Raw genomic sequence first — 26,347 nt, forward strand, 5'->3', positions numbered from 1 at the left:
ATATTGTGACCAAACCGGTTATGGATGTCTTTGGTTTTAAATTGATCCCTTCAGTTCGTAGCAGGGGAGTCAGAAAGATAACGAAGGATTACCCGGCGACAGTGTACAGAAAGATATATGTTTCTTTTTGTTAAGGAATGTGTACACAAAAGAGTAAGACATTCCACCAAATATCTTTAAGCTCTCTAATACACTACTTGGGTTCCGAAGCACTCATCCCTGATACCACCAGCTGTATCTTTCATAATACATCGCCATGACAACCATTTGCATGTTTTCAAAATCCCGGCGAATTTCCACCCCAGTGCCTGTTTTTGCCATTGTGAACACATGCGCGCGCTTCAGCTAGCGGCTTCGCCAGAAAGCCGTCGAGCAGCGCCGTCACAGTCCCAGGTGGAAACTTCTCATCTGCTTTTCTTATTGAAACACACGAATGTTATTTTTTTTTTAAATGCATGCATATCATCGCAAGAGCGCAGTTCTGTTTCCTTCCAAAATACGGAGCCACAGCCGCTGTTTTTAAAATGGAAGGACAGCAAACACGTTTAGGAACAAAAAATAATCATTCTGATCGGCTATATTTTGTGGTGTCTCAGAGAGATCTGGCTTTTCGTTTGGGGCTGTAAGGTACTGCCCTCGCGTTCCTACTTATCCATTCTCATCCTATTAGTTTCTGGAATTAACAGCTTTCTGATACCGAGCTGCCTCGTCCAGGTAATCGCAGATTTTCGGAACGGGAAAGAAAGGTGTCAGCGAGAATGTGACGGCGTGTTCTTTTTTGGAACTACAAATGATCGTACAAACAACTCCGAGACACTAACGGGCCTAAGGTGAGACGTCTAGGCCAAAGGGGACCCTTCCCACTGGAAAAAAATCCACATTGTATTTAAAAAGGGCAAACGCGTTCTCTCTAATTTTGTGGACCAACGAGGAACGTCCTAGCTATTGAACCACGAACGTTATATTTGGGGGACATACAAAGTTGACAGTCATCCACCCACCAGTGCACCGAAATGCCGTACAGATTGAAGATGGCCCCCGAAACAAATTTTGTCATTATTGTCATTATTTAAATTAGTCAAATTTTAAATAAGGTAGTTTAGAACGCAGCGTCCTTCACACTGTGTGGAAGTCTCACTACTGTCTGTAGGTCCGGAATGACTATCTTGCATAGTGTCCCCACGTACACAGTCATAGCCCTCACCCCACGCACAAACGGAATAAAACGCAAGCACGAACACGAATGCACTGTGAGTCATCCGTATCACTGCACTAAATACAGGGCTGTGTGTCGCCTGGAACAAGCGGTCTTTTCTAGCCCCGGTCTGTGCCCAGGGAAAACGGCACATCTTCGTTGTTGAACATTAACCTTCACTCCAATAGCAAGACCTCCGGGCGCGTTTTACTGAGCTACGAGTGGACGCGTCTTTGTTCAGTCTGCACTGGGGTGGCTGATCGGAAACTCTTCGACCGCTGCCTTCCTATCACAGCATCAGTGAACGCGGCTTTTTGAAGGCAGCTGCATGTGTGTGTGCTGAGGAGGGGCCAGCGTGTGGCACTGCATTTTTACATTTGCATATTTACTTTAGGCTTTGAAATATCTGAGGCCCAGTTGTGAGAATTCCTGGGGCGCCACATACTGCTTTAATGCAAATTTAATTTGACAGCTGTTTATCCGGCTAGGTAATACTCAAGGTGCGTCTCCCCCGTGCGGCCGCAGAGTGATAGGCGCGGCAGTAATAACTCGTCACAGTCATAAGCCGTTGCTTTTTAAAGGTGCGAGTGGGGGACAAAGCCCACGCTCCAGGTGGCGGTGCTCCGCCTTACATCCCTCGCGTGAGCCAGCCCGGTCGATTCTGGCAGGACCCGCGCGAGAGCCTGCTCGTGCTGTCCTATTGTCTTTTACCTGCCTTGACGATTAAAAACCCGGCGAGTCCGTCTGCCCCTCTGGAGGAAAGGCATCCCTCCGCGCGGAGCTCCCTCGGCGTGCCGGAGACGGCCAGCTTCATGTGTGTCATCTTAACATACAAGCGTGTTCTCTCAAAGGTGACCAGTGCCATTTCACACACGAGACAGACGGAATTAGTATGAGATCGCGGAGGTACACATTCATCCCTTACAAATTATTTGAATTTTAAACCAATTCACTACACGGGAAAGTGATTATACTGGTGCTCTACTGGAGGAAATGTCGGATTTTTCGTTTTTAGCAAGAAACGCGGTGTCGCGTTTAACCCGACAATTGTGATTCGGATATTAACCAGCTGACCTCATGCTGGTCCTGGTCAGAAATGCAGATATTCCGAGCGAGCTGTAGTAACGCATTTTTACTCTAGTGATTACTGCACGGTTGTTCCCATCGGAGTGCCAAATTCCTATGGCGCCGAGCCACGGCAGCTTTTCTTGTTCACGAATAACTTGTCAAAAAACGTGGGGCTTCTCAAGGGGGAATAAACATAATTTTCTTAGCCGTGGAGCCCACGTTGTCTAGTGAGGAATCTTCGGAGAGGATTTGACCAGCGTAATTTAGCATCTGAAGCTCGCGTCCGCGGCTTTGCGAAGGTGTCATTTTGTAACCTTCGTTAACTTTACACGTGTGATACAGAAAAGCTAGCGCTCCTTTACCGGCTTGATGAATGTAATATAGCGCCGACAGGTGTATCCGAACGTGTTCTCAACAAGCTGATGCGTTATTCACATCTCAGCGTTTCGATGTCGAATTCAACCAGAACTCAAAGGCATGAGCACAGATCGCCATGCGCGGGGTCTCTGTGGGATTTCGGGAGGATGTTCGGGACACGGCTGTGCTTCCTTGAAGGGTCTGAGCAATGCGTCCCTGCCTGCGTCTCCATACACCTACGAGTCGTGTACGTGCCTCCGGGCTGTGGAATTCCTTCAGTTCCCGTTCAATTCTCCTCCAGGAAGTATTAAATCTTACATGTCAATCGGCACTTCTTAATCGTGTCCGAAGACTCACGTTCCTGCTGTAGCCTGTAATTCTTATTTGGCGTTTAAAATTGTATACACCCGTCATGTGTTATTGGTTTTATTTTTGCTTGATTGTACAGTGCCTTTTCGTGCAAAACGTTTTTTTTTTAATAAAAGAAGCAGAAAGACCAGTTGGAAGGAATTAAACAAATAAAAAGCTGATACATTCATGACACTAATGACTGATTTAATGAGCGATATGAAGCAGCAGAAGGGCACGGCGCTGTGGAGACGGCGGCAGCACACGCGCGTCGCCACCTGTGACGACGGGCTCGCTGGGTGGCGCTGCGGAGTTTGTTTGTGTTCAAAGTGGCGGGGAGGGGAGGAGCGGAGGTCGGCTTGCGCCTGCGCCTGCGCAGCGGGGACACGGCTCATCCGGGTCTCTGCCATTGAGAGTGTCGGTGCTGCGGGTCGGTAAGGAGGCGGGAAATGGCGACTGGAGGAGCAGCGCAGGAGCGGAGAGATTGTCCCTAAACACAGCGAGTCCGAGACGGCCACAGGCAGCAGGCAGCTCTCGCTGCGCCGAGTAGCAGCCAGGCACAGACAGCCACGTCGGGAACGACACACTCCGACACCTGGCAAGTGAGTGGGGCGCTATTCCCGCGGCTTTCCGGGGGGTTTGTGTGTCTGTAAATAAATATTGACTCTTCTGTCGTGCTGCACACCGAGGCGCTGTGTTTTTAAATCTCGGCTTCTTCTGCCTACCGGGGGATTTCAAACATGACATTTTCCGGGCAGCACAGATCAACTAGGCAGACCGAGGTATTTTTTGCCCCTTTGTTTTGCTTTCTTATAAATTGCATCAGCACCGCTACCTGGTTGTTTCCTTCCACTTTAGTTCATCTACCTTAAGTGGTGCCTTTTTATGTATTTTTTTTGCCTTGCTGCGAACAAGTTGCTTCTACCTGGGGGCTAAATTACTCATTAATGTGTAGTTGAAGACTTTGTTTGGGGGAGTCGGTCTTGAAAGAGAAACAGGTAGTGGCGCTACGGCAGCGCTGGAGCCAAAGTCATGCCTCAATTTAAACGCTTGCTCGGGTGAGTGAGAAAACGGAGCGCTTTTTTTTGTGTTAGGCCTTGGCCTCGTCTCCCATCTCCCGCCCCGGGCTTGATTATGAAGCCCTACCGCTTTCCCCTTCCCCTTTCCCGCCCACTTCTCTGGCAGGGAGGGGGGGGGCGGGGGGTTCTCGCGTGTGCCTTTTACCAACACAATAAACCCCCCGAAAAAAAAAAACGTTTACTCTCCGAAAAAACGCCCATGTGTTTGCGATGTAGTGCTCTCGCCAGTGCACGGCTGAAGTTTGAAGCTCTGCAGCCGGGAGAAAGTGCGGCTTTGTTTGTTGTCATTGGAGTTGCCTGGGCTCGGATTCACAGGTTTCATTCCTCGAGCTGCGGCTCGGGGGGCGTTGCTCGCGCGCGGCGCGGTGCTCCTTCTCGCTCCGCTCGGCGCCGTCTCAGCTCGCGCTCCCGTGTTTACCAGCGGGGCTGCGTTTGCGACAGGAGAGCACGTTAACTTTTTTTTTATTTTCTTAAAAAAAAATGCAGCGCGAGGGAAAGTTTAATACTGTTTTGTAGCTTTACCAAGCTCCTGCACATTGTGGGAGAATACGATTTACTTGACCGTCGGTGCACTTCGGCAGTTTTTCTAAAGAGTCTGAGTATTTCCAGTCGCCGTGGACAGAGGAAATAAGCGTCTTGAGTGTTTTTTTTTTAACGGCGTCCTTTTACAATCCCTCTAAACCCTGATACACGTTTCTAATTTTTTTTTCCTGTCATGTGCGGTAGGCATTTTAAAGTTACCAGTATTTTTAAATCCCCGTGTTACAAATCCTAAAAACAGTATTTTAAGTTTTATTTGGAAAGGTTTTCGCAAGTGTTGGAAATCGCGCAGCGCGTTGAGTGTCATGTCATCTAGATATCCTTTCTTTCCGAATTATTTTGTACTACTAACACTTCACACTTGCAGAGAGATTTATAGCCTGTCATTTTCCTCCCAGGAGTCGCCAGCAGCAGCTGTAGGATGTTCGTAGTTTTTCTATCTTAAGGAGATAGCCGATTGCCTTTGAAGTGTCAGTACCTGATCGGAACATGTCACAACCAGTGAATGAACTGGAAGTGCCGTTACCTAAGTCGTACAACAGTGTACGTTTGCATGGTGCCTTTCAAGGTGAAGGTTTTGTAGCCTGGCTTGTCTCGCTCAGCAATGAAGTGGAATGAGGACTTCTGTAAGGTAAAGCGCGGCTTTCAAGCCTGCTGCATTCGGTAATGATCCCCCGCCTGCGTCGCAGTGGCATTCCTCTGCTACAGCGGGGGGAGTCGTGCAGTAGGGATACATCAAGTCTCTTCTGAGACTGGGGGACGGTGGGGATGGAGGGTTTGACTGAGCCTTTTTTGACGCGTCAAGAGTTCAGTGTCCTTCCTAGGGCTCTGAGATTGGTCAAAGTTGCCGGCACAATTCTGTGATGTTTGCCTGGGCATGTTGGAGCCAGTCGTTTTGTAGCTCACACGCGCTCTGTCACAAGAGAGTTTTACAGCTGGGTAGTTTAATCTTCGTCCCCGTTTAAAAAAAGTGGGATTCTTCCCGTGGTTTGCTTTGAAAATGTATCTCATTTTTTCATAATGCCTGAAAATTTATGCAGGCATTATAAAGGAACAAATTAATAATAGGAACATAAATACCACTGCAGCAGGACGAACAAACATTTTGTTGTGCTTGCTTAGAAAACAGCTTGCTGCAGTTTCGCATAACAAGATTTCTCCTGTTGGTGAACCCACTGACATTAATAGCTGCTGTGGCATATACACTGTTGATAGAGATGTGACTAATTCTCTGAACAGACTCAATAGATAGCCAGCAATTCTGAGTGAAGGTCCCCCTGTGTTTTAGTGGTGTTGACCTTTCTTCAGCATAATGCCAGTTCCCAGGGATGTGTTTAAGTGGTGCCTGAAAAGCAGATCTGAAAGTTAAATTGCTGGAGATGCAAATTGCTGAACTACAGATGATTGAGCAACAATGTTTCCATATAAAAAAGCAGGTGTAAAGTATTTTAGAAATAATCTCAAATCGCATTCGCTTAGTACACAAAAGCACATTCTCGGAGTCCTTCATTAACACTAAAAATTTAACTGATTCGATTATTACACTAACTGTACCCATATTTTGGGAGTTTCTTTGGGGGGGGGGGGGCACCTCAAACCTTTACTGAAGCACAGTGGGCATTTGAATGACCAAGTTGTTCTGATGAATTGGTTTCATTAGATTATCCCTTGTCTTAAAAAAACAAAACCATTCTCAGATTATCCAGCTCTTTTCTTTTTGGCGATTCAGCAACTGTGCCATGTGTAGGATAGGGTGTCCCGTGTGGGTAAGCATGGAGATGCCAGTGGTGGTGTTGCCGTGTGCTGGTGTGATGCCAGTGTGTGGTGTTGCCGTGTGCTGGTGTGATGCCAGTGTGTGGTGTTGCCGTGTGCTGGTGTGATGCCAGTGTGTGGTGTTGCCGTGTGCTGGTGTGATGCCAGTGTGCGGGCTGTGCCAGCTCTGCCTGGGTCTGCCCTGCTGTGGTGGCCTGGTTAGCTGGCAGCTTGCTCTGCAGGCTGTAAGGTAGGAACATGTCCCGTCATCTTTGTACCAGAGCTTAGCTGCACATGAACATGACTGAGCTTTCAACTTTACTGCACATGGGAATAGGACAGAGGTTGTTTTTTTTACTGGCTTGAAGGACATGGTTTTGTTTTATTCGGGGAGTAAAGGCAGCTGTTTCAGCTGAAGGCCTTATTCATTTTTCCTTACTCTTCTGAACCTGCCTCCTAGATGGTTAAATGATTTGTAATATATGCAACTGGAGTGAAATGTATTTGTGTGAATTCTGAAGCATTTTAGAGTGATTTTGTGACAGTGCAACTCATAATGCAACTACAACTACAAATACATGCAGATAGCTTTAGTCTTAAGAGGAAATTTTTCTTCACATATCCTGAATCTCCTTTAACTGTTAGTATCATTGTTGTGCACTAACATAAATGTATATAGTATGAAGGGGAAGTAGGGGGAAAGTGGCATCCTCACTCGTTTTTAGTAACATTTCTCCTTAATTAGCCTCAGGGGAGAAATGCAGAAGACGTGGAAGTAGTGCTATTCCTTGGATGGAATGATATTGGGGGGTGGATGTCTTCTGTGCATTTATAACATCTGTTTTTCATTTAAAAAACATCAAGTGTACAGTTACTAGTGAAAGATGAACTGACTGTCTGGTTCAATTTATGTAGAATACTTAAACTTTTCATGCCTTTTTTTTTTCTTTTAATGAAAACGAAAGTGGCAAAGATGTTGCTCGTGCTTTTGGCAGCGCTGCACTGAAAACTGCAGATGAGTCATGCTTTGTGTTGGTAAAAATAGGCAGGGAGACTCGAGAAGCAACAAAGCTGTTTCTGCTGCAGCCAGATCTGGAGCATGCTTACTGCATGAGCTGAAAGATGACAGATGCTTGCGTTGTTTCTGGCTGCATTTTATTCCAGTATTTCAGATCGGGATGCAGCATCAGCCGAGTCGTGGGCAGGGCTATTCCCTTGTCCTGGCCAGGCCTGTCAGTGCTCCTGACTCGTTGATTCCCCCATCACCCCTGGCTTCTCCATTGTTCATACTTCAGCTGGCAGCACTGTGCCTTGGGCTGTCATTCCTGAGTGTGACAAAGCCATAAGGATATCGCAGTCTCCAGCCAACATGTAATCAGGTCTGAGATGTATACCGCTCTATTGTACGTCTAACAGGCGTCTGTGATTTCTGTTTGACACTGTAGTAGAAAGCAGATATCTGCAGTGGTAGCTTGATGTGCACTCTCTGTTACATATTATTTTTCTGCCACGAATTAAGCAATTTAAAACCAAACTTTCTTAGTCTCTAGTCACTGTAGGAGTTGGTGCTTGATGGCCAGGGGGCAGAGAAGAATTCTGTTCGGTAATCAATTAATTAGACCTACGGCTGAGTTAGTGAGGTAATGGAGGGGATAATGATTCTGTATCAGGAGCTTTGTAATGTATTGGCTGGACATGGGTTTGACTGGCAATTTAACACGTGTGTAGGCCTCGTCTACACTGGAGGTGTTTCATCTGGTTTTGCTTTAGGATTGTTGTAGATAAAACAATGCATGCTGACTTTGCTATGCTCCTTGTAATCTGGTGTTTTGCTGGGCTGGATTCAATAAAGATGTTCCTTGCGCCAAGAAACTGAGAATAGGCAGTGTATCAGAACATCAAGATGCTTTCAAATATTTATTCTGTGATTTGGAAGCACAAAACCTTTGATTTCAATTTACAAGCCTGGTTCTTTACTTGAAGTGGACCAGATTATAGGTATAGCTAGTATAAAACTATATAGCAAAAAAAGTCAAGTTAATGTATGCAACTAATAATGGTAGATTGAAACAAGTTTTCAATGCGGTGAGCACATTGCATCAGTTATGTATTCCCACAGTGTATTATATGAATTTTAGAGAAAGCAGCAGTTTTCTTTTTATTTTACTTGGACGAGATCTACTAGAAAATCCATTTCAGTGTCTTAGGATGCCTTTCATATGTGAAGTCTGTTATAAAATGTCTGTTTTTTAACCTGGTATATACTTGGTTTATGAAAAAATGAGGTGTAGTGTAAGTGATTCTCAAGGATCTCTTCTAGGTACAGATGTATGTTTTGGAATTCAGAACAGTTTTTCTTCCCAAAAAGTCCTTCTTTTCTAAACATTTTGAAAGCCTCTCACTGCACCGGTATATAGGTTCAGATAGTTTATCCGTTTGAGACGGCTGTTTTTCGGAAGAGAAGGACATCTGCACTACCTTTTTATAACATTTTCTTGTTAAAATTGCAGCAAAATGTGCACTGCAGTTCAGTAGGCAGCACAAATGAATTGTCCTGTCCATTAACAAACAGAGGCAGAAGATTTAGAAACGTTTCTACTTCGCAATCATACCCGTAAAGCCAGCAGAGAAAGAACAGTGCTTTTGCTTCATGTAGACTTAATGTGAGACATTGCTGTTTAAAGGAGATGATTTCAATTAGTACTGGACACATTAATTAGGAGTATGCCTGTGTAGTGCATCCTTCCCTGTCAATAGGTGATATACAGTAGTTGTGAAATTGGCAGGCTGACAATAGTTTGACAAGTCTGGACGGATTTCTTGGCAGTGGAGGAAAACCCTGAGAAATGGGAATTGTATTCTTTAGGAATGCTTATTTTCAGACACTAAGTCTGACTGCAAGGCTTTATGAAAAACAGTGGGATATGTCATTATGTTTTCTTTTTGCTAATCTGGGCATGCATATGATTCCAACTGGTTCTAGTTAAAATGTAATATTTTAGATGGTGTTTTTTTAGGTCTTGCTATGTTTTTATGGTTGGACTGAATGACTGTAATGCACAACATTAATGGCTGCATCATGAGCGCCGATGAAGGATGTTTGAAGGAGCAGCAACCTGCCTGTGAGTGACCATGGGACGCAGACAGAAAGGCATTCAGTTTGCTGCATATCAGCAGTGCCAGTGATCTTTTCCCCTCATCCCAGTATTGTTGGGTTGAGTTGCATGTCATATGTAAAAAAAAAAAGTAATGTTTATCACTGCAGTTTGTTTGATATAAATACATCAGCCATTTAATAGTAAAGTTTCAGAACAGGCATTAAGCTTAGCACACTTTCAGCAAAGTCTGTAGACTAGCTCTGCAGCATTCTTGCTATACTGGGCAGCAGCCTGTTAGAGAGGGCTGTCAGGCGGATACTACACACTGATTCACAAGGGTCTGTTTCATGAACGCAGCAATATTTCTCATGTTTACCGTCATTCTGTCATTTTGCAGCTGGTAGATATTATTTGCCTGTTGGATGCAGTAGCTAATTTTCTGATTTCTTGGCTTTTCAGTCATTATGCTCTACTTAGCAGCTTTGCATGCAGCTCTGCAGCGAAAGCTCATCCACTGTTGCAGAATTTGAGCAGGTCTCCTCACGACCCGAGTGGAGCTGGTCTCGTCCGGGTTTTGACCTGGCTGTTTTCCACTGCACTTGCCAGGGCCCACAGATGTGTGGCTGATGTTTATGAACGCGGAGTTTGACTAGCCGAGCTGCATTATTTAAATCTAGTTCAAACACAGAACAGGACCACAGGTTTTTTGCCTGAGGCAATTCTGGAGGTTCCTTTTTTTTGCTTAATACATTTGAAAGAGAACGTATATGATAGATCGAGAAATCTCAGCTTTCACAGTCCACAATGACATATTGTGGTTGCAGAGGAAATTATATCTTGACTGCAACCAGATGTTGAGCTGTGGTTTTGTATGCATTTTTCAAGGACTGAGATTCAAAGAAAGTTGTAACCTGAGTTTTTACGTACAAAAAATAAGAACGGCATGTTAGACGCTTCAGTTTTTCAATGTGACATTTCGGCAATTTCTAAAAATCACTGTTGTGCACATAAAGCAGGATAAAGACCGTAACTATTTAAAGTCTTATAAAATCAGTGTCTAAAACTAATTGAATTGGTTCTGTGCTAGCGTCTTGGTTTATCCATAGCCTGGGTGAAGTTGGTGGCTGACCTTCATATAATACTGTGCCTGTAGAAATTACACACACTTTGCAAAGTTACACATATTCAATCAGAATTTAACCTTTCGTAACAACCTGTAAATGAAAAACAAACAAATGTTCAGTCGTTCAGCAAAGGAATTACATCAGCGAACCTTGAAAAAATGGTTTAATTAAGTATACTCATCCCTTAGTAACAGCAATTGTAAATTGGCTCTTGTATCACGAATTGCCTGCAAGCGGATTTGCCTCCACCTGTGTTCAGCTGTAGTGTTTCTGACAACTTCAGAATTTCAAAGGCCTTAAATATCCCTTGGTACATATGGCGCCACCAAGATCTTTCCTGGATCACATCCTCCCTCCAAATTGAGCAAGAAGGAGGAGACTCGGTAGAGAGGGCCATCAAGAATCCAGCGGCAGCTTTGAAGGACTTGCGGGTCTGTCAAGGACCAGTCAAAACTACATCTCGCGTGTACATCCCACAACAATATCCCAAGCTCTCCACAGGTCTGGGCTGTACAGGAGGGTGGAAGGAAGAAGGCCACTGCTCAGAAAGCCCACACTAACGCTTGTTTTGAGATCTGCAAATCAACACTGTGGAGATCTTGAAGCCACGTGGGGGGAAAAAAAGTTTTGTGGTCTGACGAAACCAGGATAGAACTTCTTGACCTAGATACCAGTACAGCACATTGCCCACAGAGCACCATCCCTGCTGTGAAGCATGGTGGAGGCAGCATTGTGTTATGGGGGTGTTTCTGTGCAGCAGGGACTGGGGCAGTGGTCAAACTAGAGAGGAAAGTGGAAGGTTCTCACAGGTTCTTGTTGAAAGGTAGACTTCCCCTTTCTTCATGACAACAGCCAAAGCAACAGCAGTGAAGCTCCTAAGGAGCACAAAGGTAAACGCTCTCGACAGGCCCAGTCAGAGCCCTGACCTCAGCCCAGTTGCACATCTGTGGAATGACTTGAATGCCATAGTCTATCCACGGTCCCCACACAGTCTGACTAAACTTGATCTGTTCTGTAAGGAGGAATGGACTAACCTTGCCAGATCTTGGTGTGCTACGTTGGTGCCCACCTGTCCAAAGAGAATTATGGCGATAAATCAAGCACAAGGTGCTTTCACCAAGTACTAACTCAGGAACGCATACGTGTATGCAACCCATTTGGAATGACTTTACAGAATGTTTGAATATTTGTTATTCACTCAGTCTGATTTAACGTCTTGATTTCAGACTAAGACACAAAGAGTGTGTAGACTTTGTATAGGCACTGTAGGTTTTTTTGGGACTTGAACCTCTATAAAGGAGGTACTCATCTCTTGTTTTAAGTGGCTGGAATCTATATTTAATGTGATAAATGTAACACTTATTTTCCTTGTTTGGTTTTTATGTCTCCTTGTTCTAGTCCGCAGTCCAGCCCTTTATGGGGGATTTCCATCCCAGAGCCTGTAAGCGAGGAGCTCCAGGTTATTTTCTCCCTTTCACACAGACCAGCTTGTTTCCAGCCCCCGCTGGCAGCCTTACTCATCTCACACTTATGTCATCAGGGAAGGGAATAAGGTCCCTTCAGATGCGCTCGTACAGTAGGATTCAGCTTGGGTACCAAAGTATTTGTTCAGCCGTGGAGAGGGAAAGCAGGGTTTATGCAGCATTTGTCTCAAAGACTAAATAAAGAATATAGTTTTATTTAAAGGATAACAAAGGTAGCTTGTGGGTTCATGAAATCTACCTTGTGGCCACTCACTTTTATTTATTCCTGAGCAGAAACAACACCTTGACTTTATAAGATGTCAAAAAGCTCCAGTTTAAATTAAGTTCTTGAAGAATCTTTCTAAAATTGTGAAAATGGGGTTTAATTTGTAACTACACTTTTCCTAATAACTTTCAGGTTAAATGATTTTCTCTCCAGTGCTGGTAATACTTTAGAAAGCATCACATAGCAGTGAAAGAAAAGCTGTACGTTTCCTGTTGATGGGTAGAAACTTTTTTTTTTAGCTGAACCTGAACCTTGGAGCAGTTTCCTTTCAAGACCGCCTTTTTTTTTTAATCCGAAAAAAAAAGCATTTCCTAGAAACCGCAGTACGGTTCAGCTTTCTCAGCCATGTGCTTCTGATTTGTAATTGCGGGGCTGTTTTCCTGTACTGCTTAACTGATAGATGTTTCCTCTGGAGCCCTCTGCTGTCCTCTAAGGCGAGGAGACTGTGTGTGTGTGTGTGCGTGCGCCAGCGAGAGCTGGGAGTGATTTTAGTAGACGCAAGTGTCTAATGGCTGTTTTCACTCCCTTTCCTTCCGCCCATTTCAGTTTTACATGTGACCATTAGGAAGATGAGGCTGAGAATGCGCAAGGCTTCTCAGCAGTCGAATCCCGTGCTCGCGCCACGCACTTCCCGCACCAAGAGGAAGCACTCGGAGGTGGAGGTGGAGGACTGCACGCAGGTCGCGGGCGTGAAGCCGCAGAAGAACGAGACTGGCCTGCTCTCGTCGATCAAGAAGTTCATCCGAGGGAACGCTGCCAAGGTAGCCCGCGTCAGCCCCCTTTATGGACCAGCGCGCTGTGTGGCGACGTGTGTGTCGGGGCGTGAGTCTGTATGCCGGGCTGGTGTAGTGCCGTGTGTCGTGGTGCCCATGTGGAGTTACGCAGATTTCCTTGAACTCTTCGCATGTTTCATCCGTGGGGGAACCCAGCTTTAACATTCCTGCTTCCCCTGGTGTTTGCAGGTAATAGCAGAGGTGTTTTACTCTGGAGTGGAAAGGGAATTAATATGGATGCGAGATATATCGTAGGTGAACGCTTTCAAGATTATTTCATGTATAAATTAGCTTAAACAGAATAAACAAAGTATATTAGCTTTCTTTGTTTTAATGAGTCACTTTGTATCTTTCTAAATTAAGGAAGATAATCGCACACTCCAAATAGTCTTTACATTTGTTTTTATTTAGAATAAGATTACTGTAACATCGCCATCAGTGCGAGTGGGGGGGGAACTCTTATGAAGGTTATGCTAATTGAGAACACACTGTAATTGCATGTTGCAGTTACAGTGAGTATCGATAGAAAGTTTTAAAAGCCACCCAAGCCTTCCTAACCGGTTAACGTGCTGTGCATCAATTCCAAAGTAGGACAGGCCAGCAAGCAGAAGTGCAGAGAGAAAGGGGATGGGAGGTTTGCTTAGTTTACTCTCCCATCCTCTGTAATGATCCCGTCTCTCTGCAGGTGGAGCAGGAGAACCCTGCGAAGAGGAGCCGTATCGAGTGCGACCTGGACAATAACTTGATATCATCCACGCCGCAGACAGGAGACCTTCCCAGCAAGCCCATCTCCCGGGTCCGACGGAAAAGTCCCGTGAACGGGGGTGAGTGTCACAGTGCTGGGTGGCCACGGGCCCTGTCGTCTACCAGGATCCAGTGGAAAACAGAATCCGGCTTCCCCATGCATCCTGGAAAATGTCTAGTTTCATATCCAGTCTGGGAAAAGTCATGGAAAGTGGTGTTGGGGGGAGGGGAGGATATTTCCAGGACTAAGTGTATGGTAACAGAATGCTTATAGTATACACTTGGGTGCAGAGGGCGTGACTGGTCGAAGCAGACTGTCTAGCACAGCATCATGATTATAATGGGGATTTTGTGTAGCTGGGTTGTTGGCGCACAACCGTGTGGTGTGTGTTACAGGTTGCTGTAGGTTGAAAGTGTGGGAAGTTCATCCCATAACTGGGACAGCAGATGCTTTATAGTAAATGGTAGCATAGTATTATAAATAATAGGATAATAGCATATTAGGTATTATAAAAAAACTTAACAGTTTTGTTTGCCAAGTTCTAATAAATGTATTTGATAAAGCAAGCGGGTGGATGTTGCACTTCTCCCTCAGCAGCATTAGGAATTCAGTGTTTTAACCATTGCAGCAGTTTGTTCAGGAGTGCGTTCAGTGTTTGGTAAATAGCAGTGCTAAAATTAAAATTTATCATTGTCTGAGATTTGTTTGATCTTATAACATATACTGGCAAAATCCTCTTATTCCTACATTTTTGCATGATACATTAAAACCAGTAAAGCTGTAGACCTTACAAAATTGGAATGTTCACCGGATTTTCTTAAACATAAATTGATCATTTAAAGCCCAGGACAACCATGAAGTTGAGTTAAAAGACCTATATCATAAGCGATCATCACGCGATCTATAATATTTTACTAAAAGCTTATACTGATAGAAAATTGTTGCCTTAAAACACCTGTAAACCTCTACTTCAAAGAGAGACAACGTCCATGACATGCTAAGGTTAATGTCATTTACCAAATTGTATATTAAGACAATTTTTCTTATTCTTTGCTATCCATGTTCAGGGAAATGGTGTTTTTGCTTCTCTCTTAGGGGTTAGGGGCTAGTACTGTTGAATGGTATAGGAATTTCTCATACTATTATTATGATTAGAGACTGTATATTGCAACATACAACATGTTTTTATGCTGTATGTATTTTTTCTTTACATTGCTGCATTCATGACAGTTTTTAGATGCTATGATAGCAACAGTTAAACAAACTTGTATGGCGGACACATTGCTGAAGCATCACAAAGCTAACATTATTCATTCATTGAAAAGAAAGAAGTGTCAAAGCTGTTCTCCAGCACATCTTCTAATGTAATTGAACACTTTTCTTTTAATCAACAAAGTACGCTTACTAAGGTTGCTTTGGTTTAACCTCCTATTTCAAAGAAAGGCCGATAGAAGATGTCGAAAGTCCAGCTGCTGTGTTGTATGTGGAAAAAGTGCATTCTGAATTCCTTAGAGGCTCCTGTACACTAGCTTTTTGAGAGCTGCGGTTTGAACTGCTTGATCCAAAGAAATTATTGCAGTTCCCCATGGTTGACCCCCGAATAAACTGGAACTTCCTAAATGATCCTGAGAAATATTGGAAGGAGGACAACTACCAAGCTACTTCCAAATCCCATTACCTTGAGAAGCCTCAGTCACAATATTGCCTACGTAGCACCAAAGGGAAGCTGGGAGAGCTCTTTAAAGCAGGGTGGCGCAGAGGTGTACACTTGGTTTCTTTGGTAGAAATTCCTGGTAGTAATTAAGTGTGCACTGGAACTGTGATTGACCATAGTTCGATTCATTGATAGCCACAGGGACGTTCACATTGGCAAAGTGCCTAATTCTTGAGTGGATTGATGAAACAAGCAGCAGCTAACCCTGTTCATCAAGACGCTTTTTGCTTTGCTTGTCGGACAACGAGGACGATTCTTAGAGAACTTTCAGACCCGTGCACCTGTAGTGCTTTTCCTTGCGGAGCAGCTTCAGGTGGGACTTATTATTTTTCTATCTTGCTTTGTAAAAAAAGACGTATTTGTAGGCAGTTATCAAGCTTCTGATGATGGGCCTTTGGGCAAGATATTGCGTGCGATACTTAAATGTGGACCTCGGTGCCAGAGTTTTGACCAAGATGGTTCAAAACTTTGTGGAAATTGTGGTTTCCTTGGCATGTTCTTCATGAAACTCTGGGTTTTCGAATTCATTTTGATGCTTTCCCACAGATAAGCAGAGGATAATGTTGGTAAAGAGGTGCTTATTGAAAATCTACGGAAAAAGACTTCTTGCACTGAACAGAGCATGACGTACTTATCACCATTATAAAAAAATCAAAGACTTTTATCTGATCATGCTTTTATCGGAAGAAGTTAAATTGTTTAACCGTTTCATTTATGGCATAAAAAAATGAAAGAGAACCCAGCTGCTCCAAAAAGCAGCCAAAGTGAGTTCTTAGAGGACCAAGACACAAACAGCCGAAGTTGATGTTGGCTGAAAAATGGGACTTTGTTTTTGCTGCATCACTAACAGCTGCCAGAGCTAAAGGACAAGGCAGAACCCTTCCCTTTGTTTTTAACTGGGATTTAGGATGAAAGGAAGTTCTTCTAGAAAGCACCACTCAGAGCAAGCACCTGGTTAGTGGACCAATAGGTGGCGCTCTTCTTTCAGGACCAGCCTTTCCATAAACTGGAGCCACAGTGGAAACCAGGGATACTGTGGTGTAAGACGTGCTGGTCTTCAGATGAGACATTAGAAGCTGGGGTTCGAACTGCTTAGACATTGAAGTGGTTTGTAATAGCAGAGGCTTAGTCTTCCTTGATCAGTTCCCCTCCCTGTAGTTCATTTCAGTTGGTGAAGCAGATTCTCACGCCTGCTTCACCTTGTGTTGATTGTGGCTCTTGCACATCGACGTTCTCTGCCATGTGTACAGGGCTATGGGGTCTGTTGGACTGAAACGTTCTACATGAATGAAAGGAATTTTTGAACAATTTAATGTTTGCCTCAGTGCCTTTAACGTGGGAGGATGAGAATGCTTTGAGGCTCAGTTTATTCTTCCTTGCCCGACATATCTGTTTTTGTGAACACTGCAATAAAACCTTTCAGGTGTTTCAGTACAAGTGTCAGCATTGTTGAGTAGTGGTTGGGGCTCTTTATTTAACTGAACTCTGGGTCACTGTGAGGTTGTGGGTTCAGCCAGGTGGGATACTGGAGTTGTTGTTAAGAGTAATTTACTCTTACTTGCTTTTAAACTGCCCTGCTACACAAATGGATACTCTACAGGCAGACGTGGTAAATGAGGCTGTGAAAACACCTGACTTGTCTAGTTCAGTATAGCTTAATAAATATAATTGCATATTGCAATCATTAATGTTGACACTTATCTGCTCACGTTATGTTGAACAGCTAAGGAACAAGTAAAGGTTAGCTCTACACATAAAAGGAAGACGCGCTGCAATTTCGGCTGTTCCACATTCATACCTGAACTATATTATTGCACATTCAACAGCTAAACAAATGCAAGGCTGTGGTGGATATGAGGGGGACTAGGTAAGGCGAAAAGGCATGATGTAAAACAGCCGAAATGCCCTGGAGATTGCTTTCTTAGTAAAGAGTGGAAGCCCTTGTAATATGTATTACAGCTCTTGGAGATTTCATCACTTACACCTCTTGACGTTGGCCATTATGTAATTCCCCAGGTTCAATTGCAGTGAGCAGCTGCTGGAAAGACCATTAAAAGGGCTTCATTGGTAGTTTCTGACAAACCAGCATTCACAACTGAGACATGCTGCTGTAAATAGTGTGCTGGACCAACCGTATCGCTACTGGTGCACGACTACAGTTCTGTAGCTGTTGGGAGAGTAAATTATTCAGTGGTCCAAAGTTGATTTTTTTAAAGCTCATCCTTGAGTCCTTGGAAGCCCAGAAGCCTTCTTAAATTACCGAGGACTAAGTGAAAATGGGTTTCCAATAGCGTGAGGATGTTATTTGAAAGCATTTGTTTTCGCAGCTGATTATCCTCGTCACTGTTTTCTCAGTTTCTACGGCTTCTTCATTCTTCCTCATGTAGATGCAACAAATCACAACACGAGCAAGCCTGTGAAACCCAATGGGAAGTTAGAGGAGCCCCCTGATGCAGTTGGCAGCCCTCCACGGACAACTCTCCTGGGGACCATCTTCTCTCCCGTCTTCAACTTCTTTTCACCAGCAAATAAAAATGGTAAGACTTTCAGCTGCACCCAGTCGTGTGACAGTTGGCACCCCTGGCCTGTCCTGTTTTTTATAACAAAAATGTACTTGTTACAGCACCTCTGCTTTAAAAAACCAAGTTCTGTCATAAGTTCCTTGCGAAGGTGATGTTTATATTGGTGGCCGTCTGAAACAAGTACTTCAAACTGGATGGATTATTAAGTTGGTAATTGGGAAGCTGTAGTGGAAATGCTGCATGCTGGCTTTATTTTTATACCTGAAGTTGTTCATCTTTTTTGGAGGTGGGCAAATGTTCGGTTCGAGTCGTAGGGCTGGTGAGCACCAAACTGACGAGTCAAAATCAAGGACGAGAAGCGAGCTTCTCCCAGCCAGGCTGGGCAGCGGGTTGTGTGGCGGTTGTGTTGACTGTCGCTGCTCCCTCGCCGTGTTCCCCAGGCACGTCCGGGTCCGACTCCCCTGGCCAGGCCGTTGAGGCCGAGGAGATTGTCAAGCAACTGGACATGGAGCAGGTGGAGGAGATACCCACCAGCACTGCCACCTCCACCGAGGGCATCCTGTACCCCAGCCCCGCAGCAGACAGCGGCTCTGAGGAGGGGGAGATAGTGTCCGACACCGACCTGCCTCCCCTCACAGGTCGGTTTCTTCTTGCGGGCCCTGACCATCAGGCGAGGAGGGAGCATTTGTGTAGTACGAGCATGGCTGTGAACAGGGGCCATGTGAAGCCGGGATCTGTAATAGAACAACTGCCTTCCCAAATGCATAACCGCAGTCTAGGATCTTGTGTAGTCCGTAAACTAGCGAGGTGTGCGGATGTCAAGAGGGGTAGATGAGCAAATGCTAGGAGCAGCTAAGGAAATTCGTCAAGCTACTTACAGCAAAAGCCTTGGATATATATTTAAAAAAGCATCTAGTAAAATTTAGCCCTTTTTTACAATTGTTACATGGTTACTTTGAACTTTACCCCGGCCTGACTGCAGGTTTAGTGATTGCTTTGGAGCAGTTCTGAAAGAAGTAGTGTTGCTCAGGCAGCATTGTCCTTTTAGGAAGTGGGGTTTTCCTTTTCTTTTATCTTTGAGTCTTTCTATTTGAAGTCCAGTTTATTTCCTGTTGTATCTGGTCTTTTCAGCCCCCGGGTCAACTCCAGACAGTGGTTATTCTGAGGCCACCACAGCTCCCTCTGAAGGGACGTATGAAGAAGATTGGGAGGTGTTTGACCCGTGAGTGACACCCCTTGTTGAGCTAGCGTTTCCATCTGTGAAACCTACCCCTTTAAAGGCCAGATCATGCAATAGTAATATGTAAATGGCTGTTTTGACATACTACTTCTAAGTGCTAAGCTGTGTGCACAGACACTTAGGTTTTTCTAAAAGGTGTAGATAATCCAGCTAAAAGAGCTAGCAAGACTTCAGATTAAAGTCTCCAAAATGTTTAATTTTAAATCAAGATCCTTCTCCCTGGACAACAGCACTTTGCGACACAACAGTCACAAGTTTCAGTTCAAAGAACTGAGCAGGCTTTACTCCGCATCCTTGACAATAGCTGCATTGGAGCATTTATGAAGTTTTTAATAAAGTGCACCGCTCTTCATATTTTAATATAAGATTTAAAAGTCATAGTGGTTGAAACACGTGAACCTGTTACATCACGATTCAGTATTGCAACAAAATCATGGGTAATGCAGTTCCCTTTAGAAAATAGTCATTTTAAAGAAAAAACAATTATACAACTGAAGTCCATAGTTCTCTAATCACCTGCTTATCCCCTTTTTGCATTTTTGTCTGATGTTTCACCTGAGTACATACCGAGCAAAGGTTTTCCCCTCTCTTTCCTGCAGATATTATTTCATCAAGCATGTGCCACCTCTGACAGATGAGCAGCTAAACCGCAAACCAGCTCTCCCTCTCAAGACCAGAAGCACACCCGAGTTCTCCTTAGTTCTGGACTTGGTGAGTGAATATGAACCTGTGACTGAATGAGCTATAAGCCGAGCAGTGTTAATCGTGCTACTGTCAGTCAGCCTGTGCCAAAATACAATTTCAGCCACACTAATATTCCTCATTTGTGCATTTTCCCAGCCCGTGAGATTAAAGAAAGCAATACAACAGTAAAATGTGAATAAAGCTGAGAAATTGAAAATGTTGATAATTCCTTACACTTATATAGCACTTTACAGGTAATGGGGACTCCCCTCCACCAATGTGCAGCCCTACCTGGATGATGCAACGGCAGCCATAGCGCGCCAGTACACTCACCACACACCAGCTATCAGTGGGGAGGAGAACAGAGTGATGAAGCCAGTTCTTAGATGGGAATTATTAGGAGGCCATGATGGATAAAGGCCAATAGGAAATTTGGCCAGGATGCCAAATAACACCCCTACTCTTTTCAAGAAATCCCCTGGGATTTGTAATAACCACAGGACCTCGTCTTTATCCAAAGGATGGCGGCTTTTTATGCTATAGCGTCACCATACTGGGGCATTAGGACCCACACAGACCGCAGGGTAAGCGCCCTCTACTGGCCCCTCTTATACCTCATCCAGCAGCAACCTTAGCTTTTCCAGATGTCCCATCCAGGTACAGACCAGGCTCACACCTGCCTAGCTTCAGTGGGTTGCCAGTTGTGACTTGCAGGGTGAATATAGCTCCTATGATATGTGATATGCTGTGAGACACAAGATGCAAAGCTATTCTTCATGGATATTTAATTTTCTTGCCCACAGGATGAAACTTTGGTACATTGTAGCTTGAATGAGCTGGAAGATGCAGCACTCACCTTCCCAGTCCTTTTTCAAGATGTAATATACCAGGTACAGACTTTATTTTAATAGTCTTATCAAAAGAGAGCCCTTAGCGACAGAGGAGTAAAGGGTTTTACAGAAGGGTCCGGGAAAATTTCTATTGTTACTATGAAATTGTAAGGTTTTAAAGCTGTATCTTTTTCCCCCATTACAATAGTTGTTCACTGTAATTTTCACTGCACCTGATCACCTGCGCTTTAAGAATTGGTCAGAGGGTTTAGTGTTGGTCACCACTAGGGGGGAGAATAACGTAACATTTGCCATACCTGCAACAGTCAAGCATGCATGCAGTTTATAATTCAGTTTCTAAATGTTTTTAAGTGTTTGCTTTAGATTCTTGGTATAACTGATGGCTTAAAATACTTTTTCATCCGGATGTCTCTTAAAGGATCAACATAACACATTTCAAAGTTTTAGACCATTTTGAAAAAGAATAGACCATGTGTATACAGTTTTTCTCTGGTAGAGCAGAAGTAAAACGCCCCCTTTGTCCTCAGGTGTATGTACGGTTGAGGCCATTCTTCAGAGAATTCCTTGAGCGCATGTCCCAGATTTATGAGGTGAGTCTCATTTCTGTTACTGAGTCTTTCCAATCCATGCCTTTCAGAAGAGAGTTCTCACTTCACCTGTTGACCCGCAGCAGCTCAGCGCCTCCTGGATGCTGCTCTCCCAAACACCTGTCCAACATCTATGGATGTTACATCAAAATACATTAGAATTAGACCTGGTGACCGTAAACACTGAAAGTATGAGTTATGCATAGGCATCTCAAAAGGAGAGTTTTTTTTTTTATTCTCACCTCTCCTTCTCACCAAATCATGTTTTTTTTTCTATAATTGGGCTTCACCATTGCAATACACGCAAGATAACTTCAGTGACCTGTTTGACAGGATTGTGTTCTTGTCATTCTCCACAAGTCTTGCCTTTTGTAGCTTCGGGCAAAACTTTATAAAATTCATCTTGTCAGCTATACATTTCTGATGTATGCTATAGAGCTTGAGAATGTGAAATATGTAAAAATGGTATGTGTAATAATAGTAATTAAATATCCACAGATAATTCTCTTCACTGCCTCCAAGAAGGTTTATGCAGATAAACTGCTTAACATCCTGGACCCCAAAAAGCAGTTGGTTAGGTACGTTTTCATACTAGTTTTCTAACACATGTTGTGTTGCATCACCTAACTTGGTTTTTATTTCGTGGCAAACGATTTCAGACGTGTATAAAACATGCTTTTAAGTTTTAAGTTTGAGTTAACGAACTTTTATTTCTTTTTTGCAGGCACAGACTTTTTCGTGAACACTGTGTTTGTGTACAAGGAAATTATATCAAAGACCTAAATATTCTCGGAAGGGATCTGTCAAAGACTATTATAATTGACAATTCACCACAGGCCTTCGCATACCAGGTAAGCTCAAAACACGTTTGTCGATCACCTTGTGACAGACGCGCTGCTGACTTGTGAGAAGATGAGGTTGACGGTTTGTTTCGTGAGACATTGTTTTAGAAACACTGGTTGTGCTTGTCCCAACAGCTTTCCAATGGGATTCCTATAGAGAGCTGGTTCATGGATAAGAATGACAATGAGCTCCTGAAATTGGTTCCTTTCCTGGAGAAGCTTGTTGAACTGGTATGGTTGTTAAACCCTGGATGTTTTGCTTTAATTTTTTATGCTTTGCAGAGTAGCACTGGGCATCTAGCATGCACCATAGCCTCTATGGGAAAAGTTCTGGTTGCACTATAGCACTTGTGTAATTTCATATCTGTTTCTGTAGTGTTTATGCAGCCATCAGTTTCCACAAAGCCTGAGATCTATAGCTGTTTAGAGCAAGGCACGTTATTAAAATTCAGTGCCGTGTGCAGTTATTTATCAACAGCACTCAGCCACTGTAATCTGCAGTTCTTTGAATATATTGGTGTATGTCTGGTCTTGGGGAAGTGTGTTGAGCGACTGATTGGTTTCTATGCCAGAGTCATCCCGGATTTACACCTTTTTTTCTTAAAGGGGAATAAATCAGTCGTTAGATGAGCTGAGTTTAATGGTGAGCGACACGCAGAGAAAGTTCAGGCTTGGAGAAGCTGCCCCTTGTTCCTCAAGTGCCCTGTTCCTTTTCCTGTGGATTTATTTGCATCTCCTCTGCTCTCGCCTTGCAGAACGAGGACGTGCGACCGCACATCCGGGAGAGATTTCGCCTGCACGACCTGCTGCCTCCAGACTGAACCCCCGCGTGGGGACAGAAATGGCTGAAAGGAGAGGCAAAAAAAACAAAAAAACACACAGAAATGAAAAGACCTGCAAGAACCCTTGGGTTACAACTAAAACATTGCCATTACTGTTGAAATTCTGCATTTTCTTTTTACCCCACGTTGCTTTTAAAAACCGGAAAACATCGAAGCCCAAGGTCTTTGAAGCAACTGATCTCTGATTATAGAATTTATAAATATATGAATATATATCCACACGATGCATACTGTAGGCAAGACCAGGAAGGAACCATTGACGGGCTTTCTCGGAATTTTTTTCCTCCGCTTCGCATGGACTTGGTTTCCGAAGTATTCCGTTTCGGCCAGCAGCAGATTCAACCCGTATTAAACTGAAGATGTTGTTGCAAAGATGAAAATTACTCGACTCTGGTGCTCCAAATGGGACTGTAGCCACTTGCTCACGTCAGGCTTTCGTTTCAACAGGAATGGCCAGTAAATCTTTAGATTTTTTTTTTTCCCCCTGGTTCAGGTTTTTAAAAGTTTTTACTTACTCTAGCCTAGAATTTCATTATGCATTCCTTTTTAGTTGAGGCGCTTCATAGATACTCTGGTAATAGTCCATTTTAATATTTTTCCCCATATGTATTTTAATGGCTGTTTTCCTGCTTTGTCTGCCTGCATATTGTATATTTGTTAAAAAAAATCTAGATTTAGTCTAAGTCGGTTCATAAGACCTGAATTTATATTGTTTCTGTAAAAAATATTTCACTGTAGTTTTTAAACTTCTGTACAAATCATGATCATGGACAGGGTGTTATGATCAAGAGTGGGATAGGAGGGTGAAGAATGGTTTAAACCACAGTGATGACTTGCAGTCTACTGGGGCGGAATAGGTATATCCTAGCCCTCTGCTTTTTCAGTGTGAATGAAATTGTGGCATTTCTTTTATCAGACTGACTGAGGCAGCACATTTTGATTTATGTATCTGTCAACAAACATGAAATCGTGCATTGTACGCGCGCCGTGAGATTTTTACACATTTGTCCTTTTTTTTGCAGTCTTCTGCTCCTTTATCATTTTTCGTCCTTGTGTGTTTTATGTCAGTCACTGAATTATTTGTATACACTCCCTGTTATGGGCCATTTGGCAATGTTTGGTTTTATCAAATGTCTTGCAACTCATTTGTAGTGTGGCATACAGGACATGAAGCCTCCACAGGCAAGGTATTCAATTTTAATGTTCACCCCCACCTCTTTTTTTAAATCGGAACCCAGATGTTTCGGTGCAGCTAGATCTTACGTTGTGCTCTGTGCAGATACTGCCTATTTGTATGCTCTTCCAGTGTGTGGGTGACAGTCCCTTGGTTTTATTGTGAGTTTACAGGAGCTATGTTCTGCATACAGCCATTGCAATTGGGGAGTGAATGGAAAAAGTGGCAACCCATACTGTTTTTAAAGCCTTTTGAAATAAAGTATTAAAAATGTAGCACGGATTTGCCAGCTCTTTCCCCCTCCTTTGGCCACATAAGCAAGACGGCGGTGCTGTTACTCTCAAAGCCGGCGTTCTTGTAGCACCAGCATATACCAGGCTTCATCACTGTGGTTTGAAACCATCTGAGGATATGTTCTGTCTTCAGTTTTGCTTATTTAAAAAGCCTTCATTCAATGCAGTCGAAATTCTGTGTGGCGACCTATCGATCATGTGCAAGTCTCCACCTGGTTCAGAACGAAGCGAAATCAGAAACTGCGCTGTCCCTAGAACGCCTCTACTCGGTTGTCAGTGTTGCCTGACGGTTCCAGGATCGTTTTAAAAGTTCGCAACAAAAAAAGGTGATTTGTTCATTCTTTGCCTCTTTTGACTGCATTAACACAGTTAAGGGCCTGGACTGTTATGTGATTATTTTGTTTCTCTCTCTGTCCCCCAGTGAATGTAGAGCAGGGGTGTCAGGTCATCAGTGATCCAGTCTGACGGGTTTCGCCCAGCCCGGCGAGGTCTGTCCCAAACCTCTTTGTATTTCTGCTGGAGAGCAGCTCCCAGCCCCTCCCTCCCGTCTGGGCAGATCTCGCGGTGAGGGGGGGGGGGGCAGATAAACGCTTTTGCATCCAACTGACAAACTTGAGTCTGTTCTTGGTTTGGCATGGGGCCAGGGTTGTCTCGTGCATCTGTGCACCAGGGACCGGGGTGCATCTGTGCACCAGGGACCGGGGTGCATCTGTGCACCAGGGACCGGGGTGCATCTGTGCACCAGGGACCGGGGTGCATCTGTGCACCAGGGACCGGGGTGCATCTGTGCACCAGGGACCGGGGTGCATCTGTGCACCAGGGACCGGGGTGCATCTGTGCACCAGGGACCGGGGTGCACAGTTCGTAAGGTGGTTCTATGTGACTGAAGTCTGATCTCTCTCCGGGGACCAGGCATTGCTTAGTCGTCCAAGTGAAAGGCTGGACGTGTTTTATTTAGTTGTTAATGTTCCCCACAGCCTCCAGTTAGGCAGAATGATAACCTAGTGTAGTAGCAGGAGAGTCTGGTGTGAAACACTGACATGACCTCTGGAGAGACTGAGTCTGACACCCTTGCCTTAGTGGATCCGGGCACTTTTCTAAATGAAGAGCTAGCTTATTTTGTACGATTGTTAAAGAGCAGTATAGAGATTTTATGGTAAAGATGGAAAAAGAGTATTTCAGATGTACACCAGTTAATTTTTTATGTATATTACCAGTTTTATTGTACAATGGTATTGTACAAAAACATGCAGCTTCATTTAAAAAAAAATCCTTAAAGTAAGGAAGAACTTTTTAAGAAAAACATTTAATTTTTGTATTTTTGATTTCAGGAGGCATGTTATGTCTACTTTTTCAGTGTATTAATGAAGATTTTAACTTTACATCAGGTTGAGTGTTTTCTTACTATATTATCTGTGTATGTAGTTAGCACATTGTGTCACTGAACTGTTTAAAAATTCTAGCATGTAGAAAATGAGCCTGTTTTGTGGGAAAAATCCTTCATTAAATTTTAATCATGGCAGGTTTTTCTGCAGAAAAGAAAGCAACTGCGTTTCAGAATTCTGATTTTTGTATTTTCAGAAAGGTATTTTGCTTGCAGGAATTACTAAAAAATGAAACTTTTTTAGATGTATTTAAATACATTTTAGGGCATCTTTATGATGTTGGTATTCTGTCTATTGTAAAATGTACATAACATTACCTTGAAAAAAATAAGTATTCAACAAAGTTTTGAAACTTTGCAAACCACCTGGCTTTCTTATTGTTTTT

General features: G+C 43.7%; 1 protein-coding gene across 2 annotated transcripts; it reads left to right on the forward strand.

Moving 5' to 3' along the window:
* Window positions 1–3,311: 3,311 nt before the first annotated feature.
* ctdspl2b (CTD (carboxy-terminal domain, RNA polymerase II, polypeptide A) small phosphatase like 2b) lies at window positions 3,312–26,326 on the forward strand. 2 transcript variants are annotated; one of them, XM_088641026.1, is made up of 13 exons: window positions 3,312–3,566; window positions 12,857–13,071; window positions 13,769–13,907; window positions 17,930–18,079; window positions 18,505–18,702; window positions 19,196–19,286; window positions 19,904–20,015; window positions 20,792–20,878; window positions 21,367–21,429; window positions 21,925–22,004; window positions 22,151–22,277; window positions 22,404–22,499; window positions 23,024–26,326. In XM_088641026.1, exons 2-13 carry the CDS (start codon window positions 12,880–12,882, stop codon window positions 23,087–23,089), a joined length of 1,401 nt encoding a protein of 466 aa, XP_088497152.1. In that variant the 5' UTR covers window positions 3,312–3,566; window positions 12,857–12,879; the 3' UTR covers window positions 23,090–26,326. The 2 variants fall into 2 exon arrangements, with proteins under 2 accessions (XP_088497152.1, XP_088497151.1); XM_088641025.1 differs by having other exon boundaries at window positions 3,313–3,570.
* Window positions 26,327–26,347: the final 21 nt, after the last annotated feature.

This window comes from Lepisosteus platostomus, chromosome 7 (genome assembly GCF_059453375.1).
Source record: "Lepisosteus platostomus isolate fLepPlt1 chromosome 7, fLepPlt1.hap1, whole genome shotgun sequence".
NCBI classification, from domain to species: domain Eukaryota; kingdom Metazoa; phylum Chordata; class Actinopteri; order Semionotiformes; family Lepisosteidae; genus Lepisosteus; species Lepisosteus platostomus.

Coding starts and splice junctions, on each gene's coding strand:
- ctdspl2b (XM_088641026.1), top strand. CDS start 12,880: ATGAGGCTGAGAATGCGCAAGGCTTCTCAGCAGTCGAATCCCGTGCTC. Junction 13,072..13,768: donor TCCGAGGGAACGCTGCCAAG/GTAGCCCGCGTC, acceptor GTCTCTCTGCAG/GTGGAGCAGGAGAACCCTGC. Junction 20,016..20,791: donor TCTCCTTAGTTCTGGACTTG/GTGAGTGAATAT, acceptor TCTTGCCCACAG/GATGAAACTTTGGTACATTG.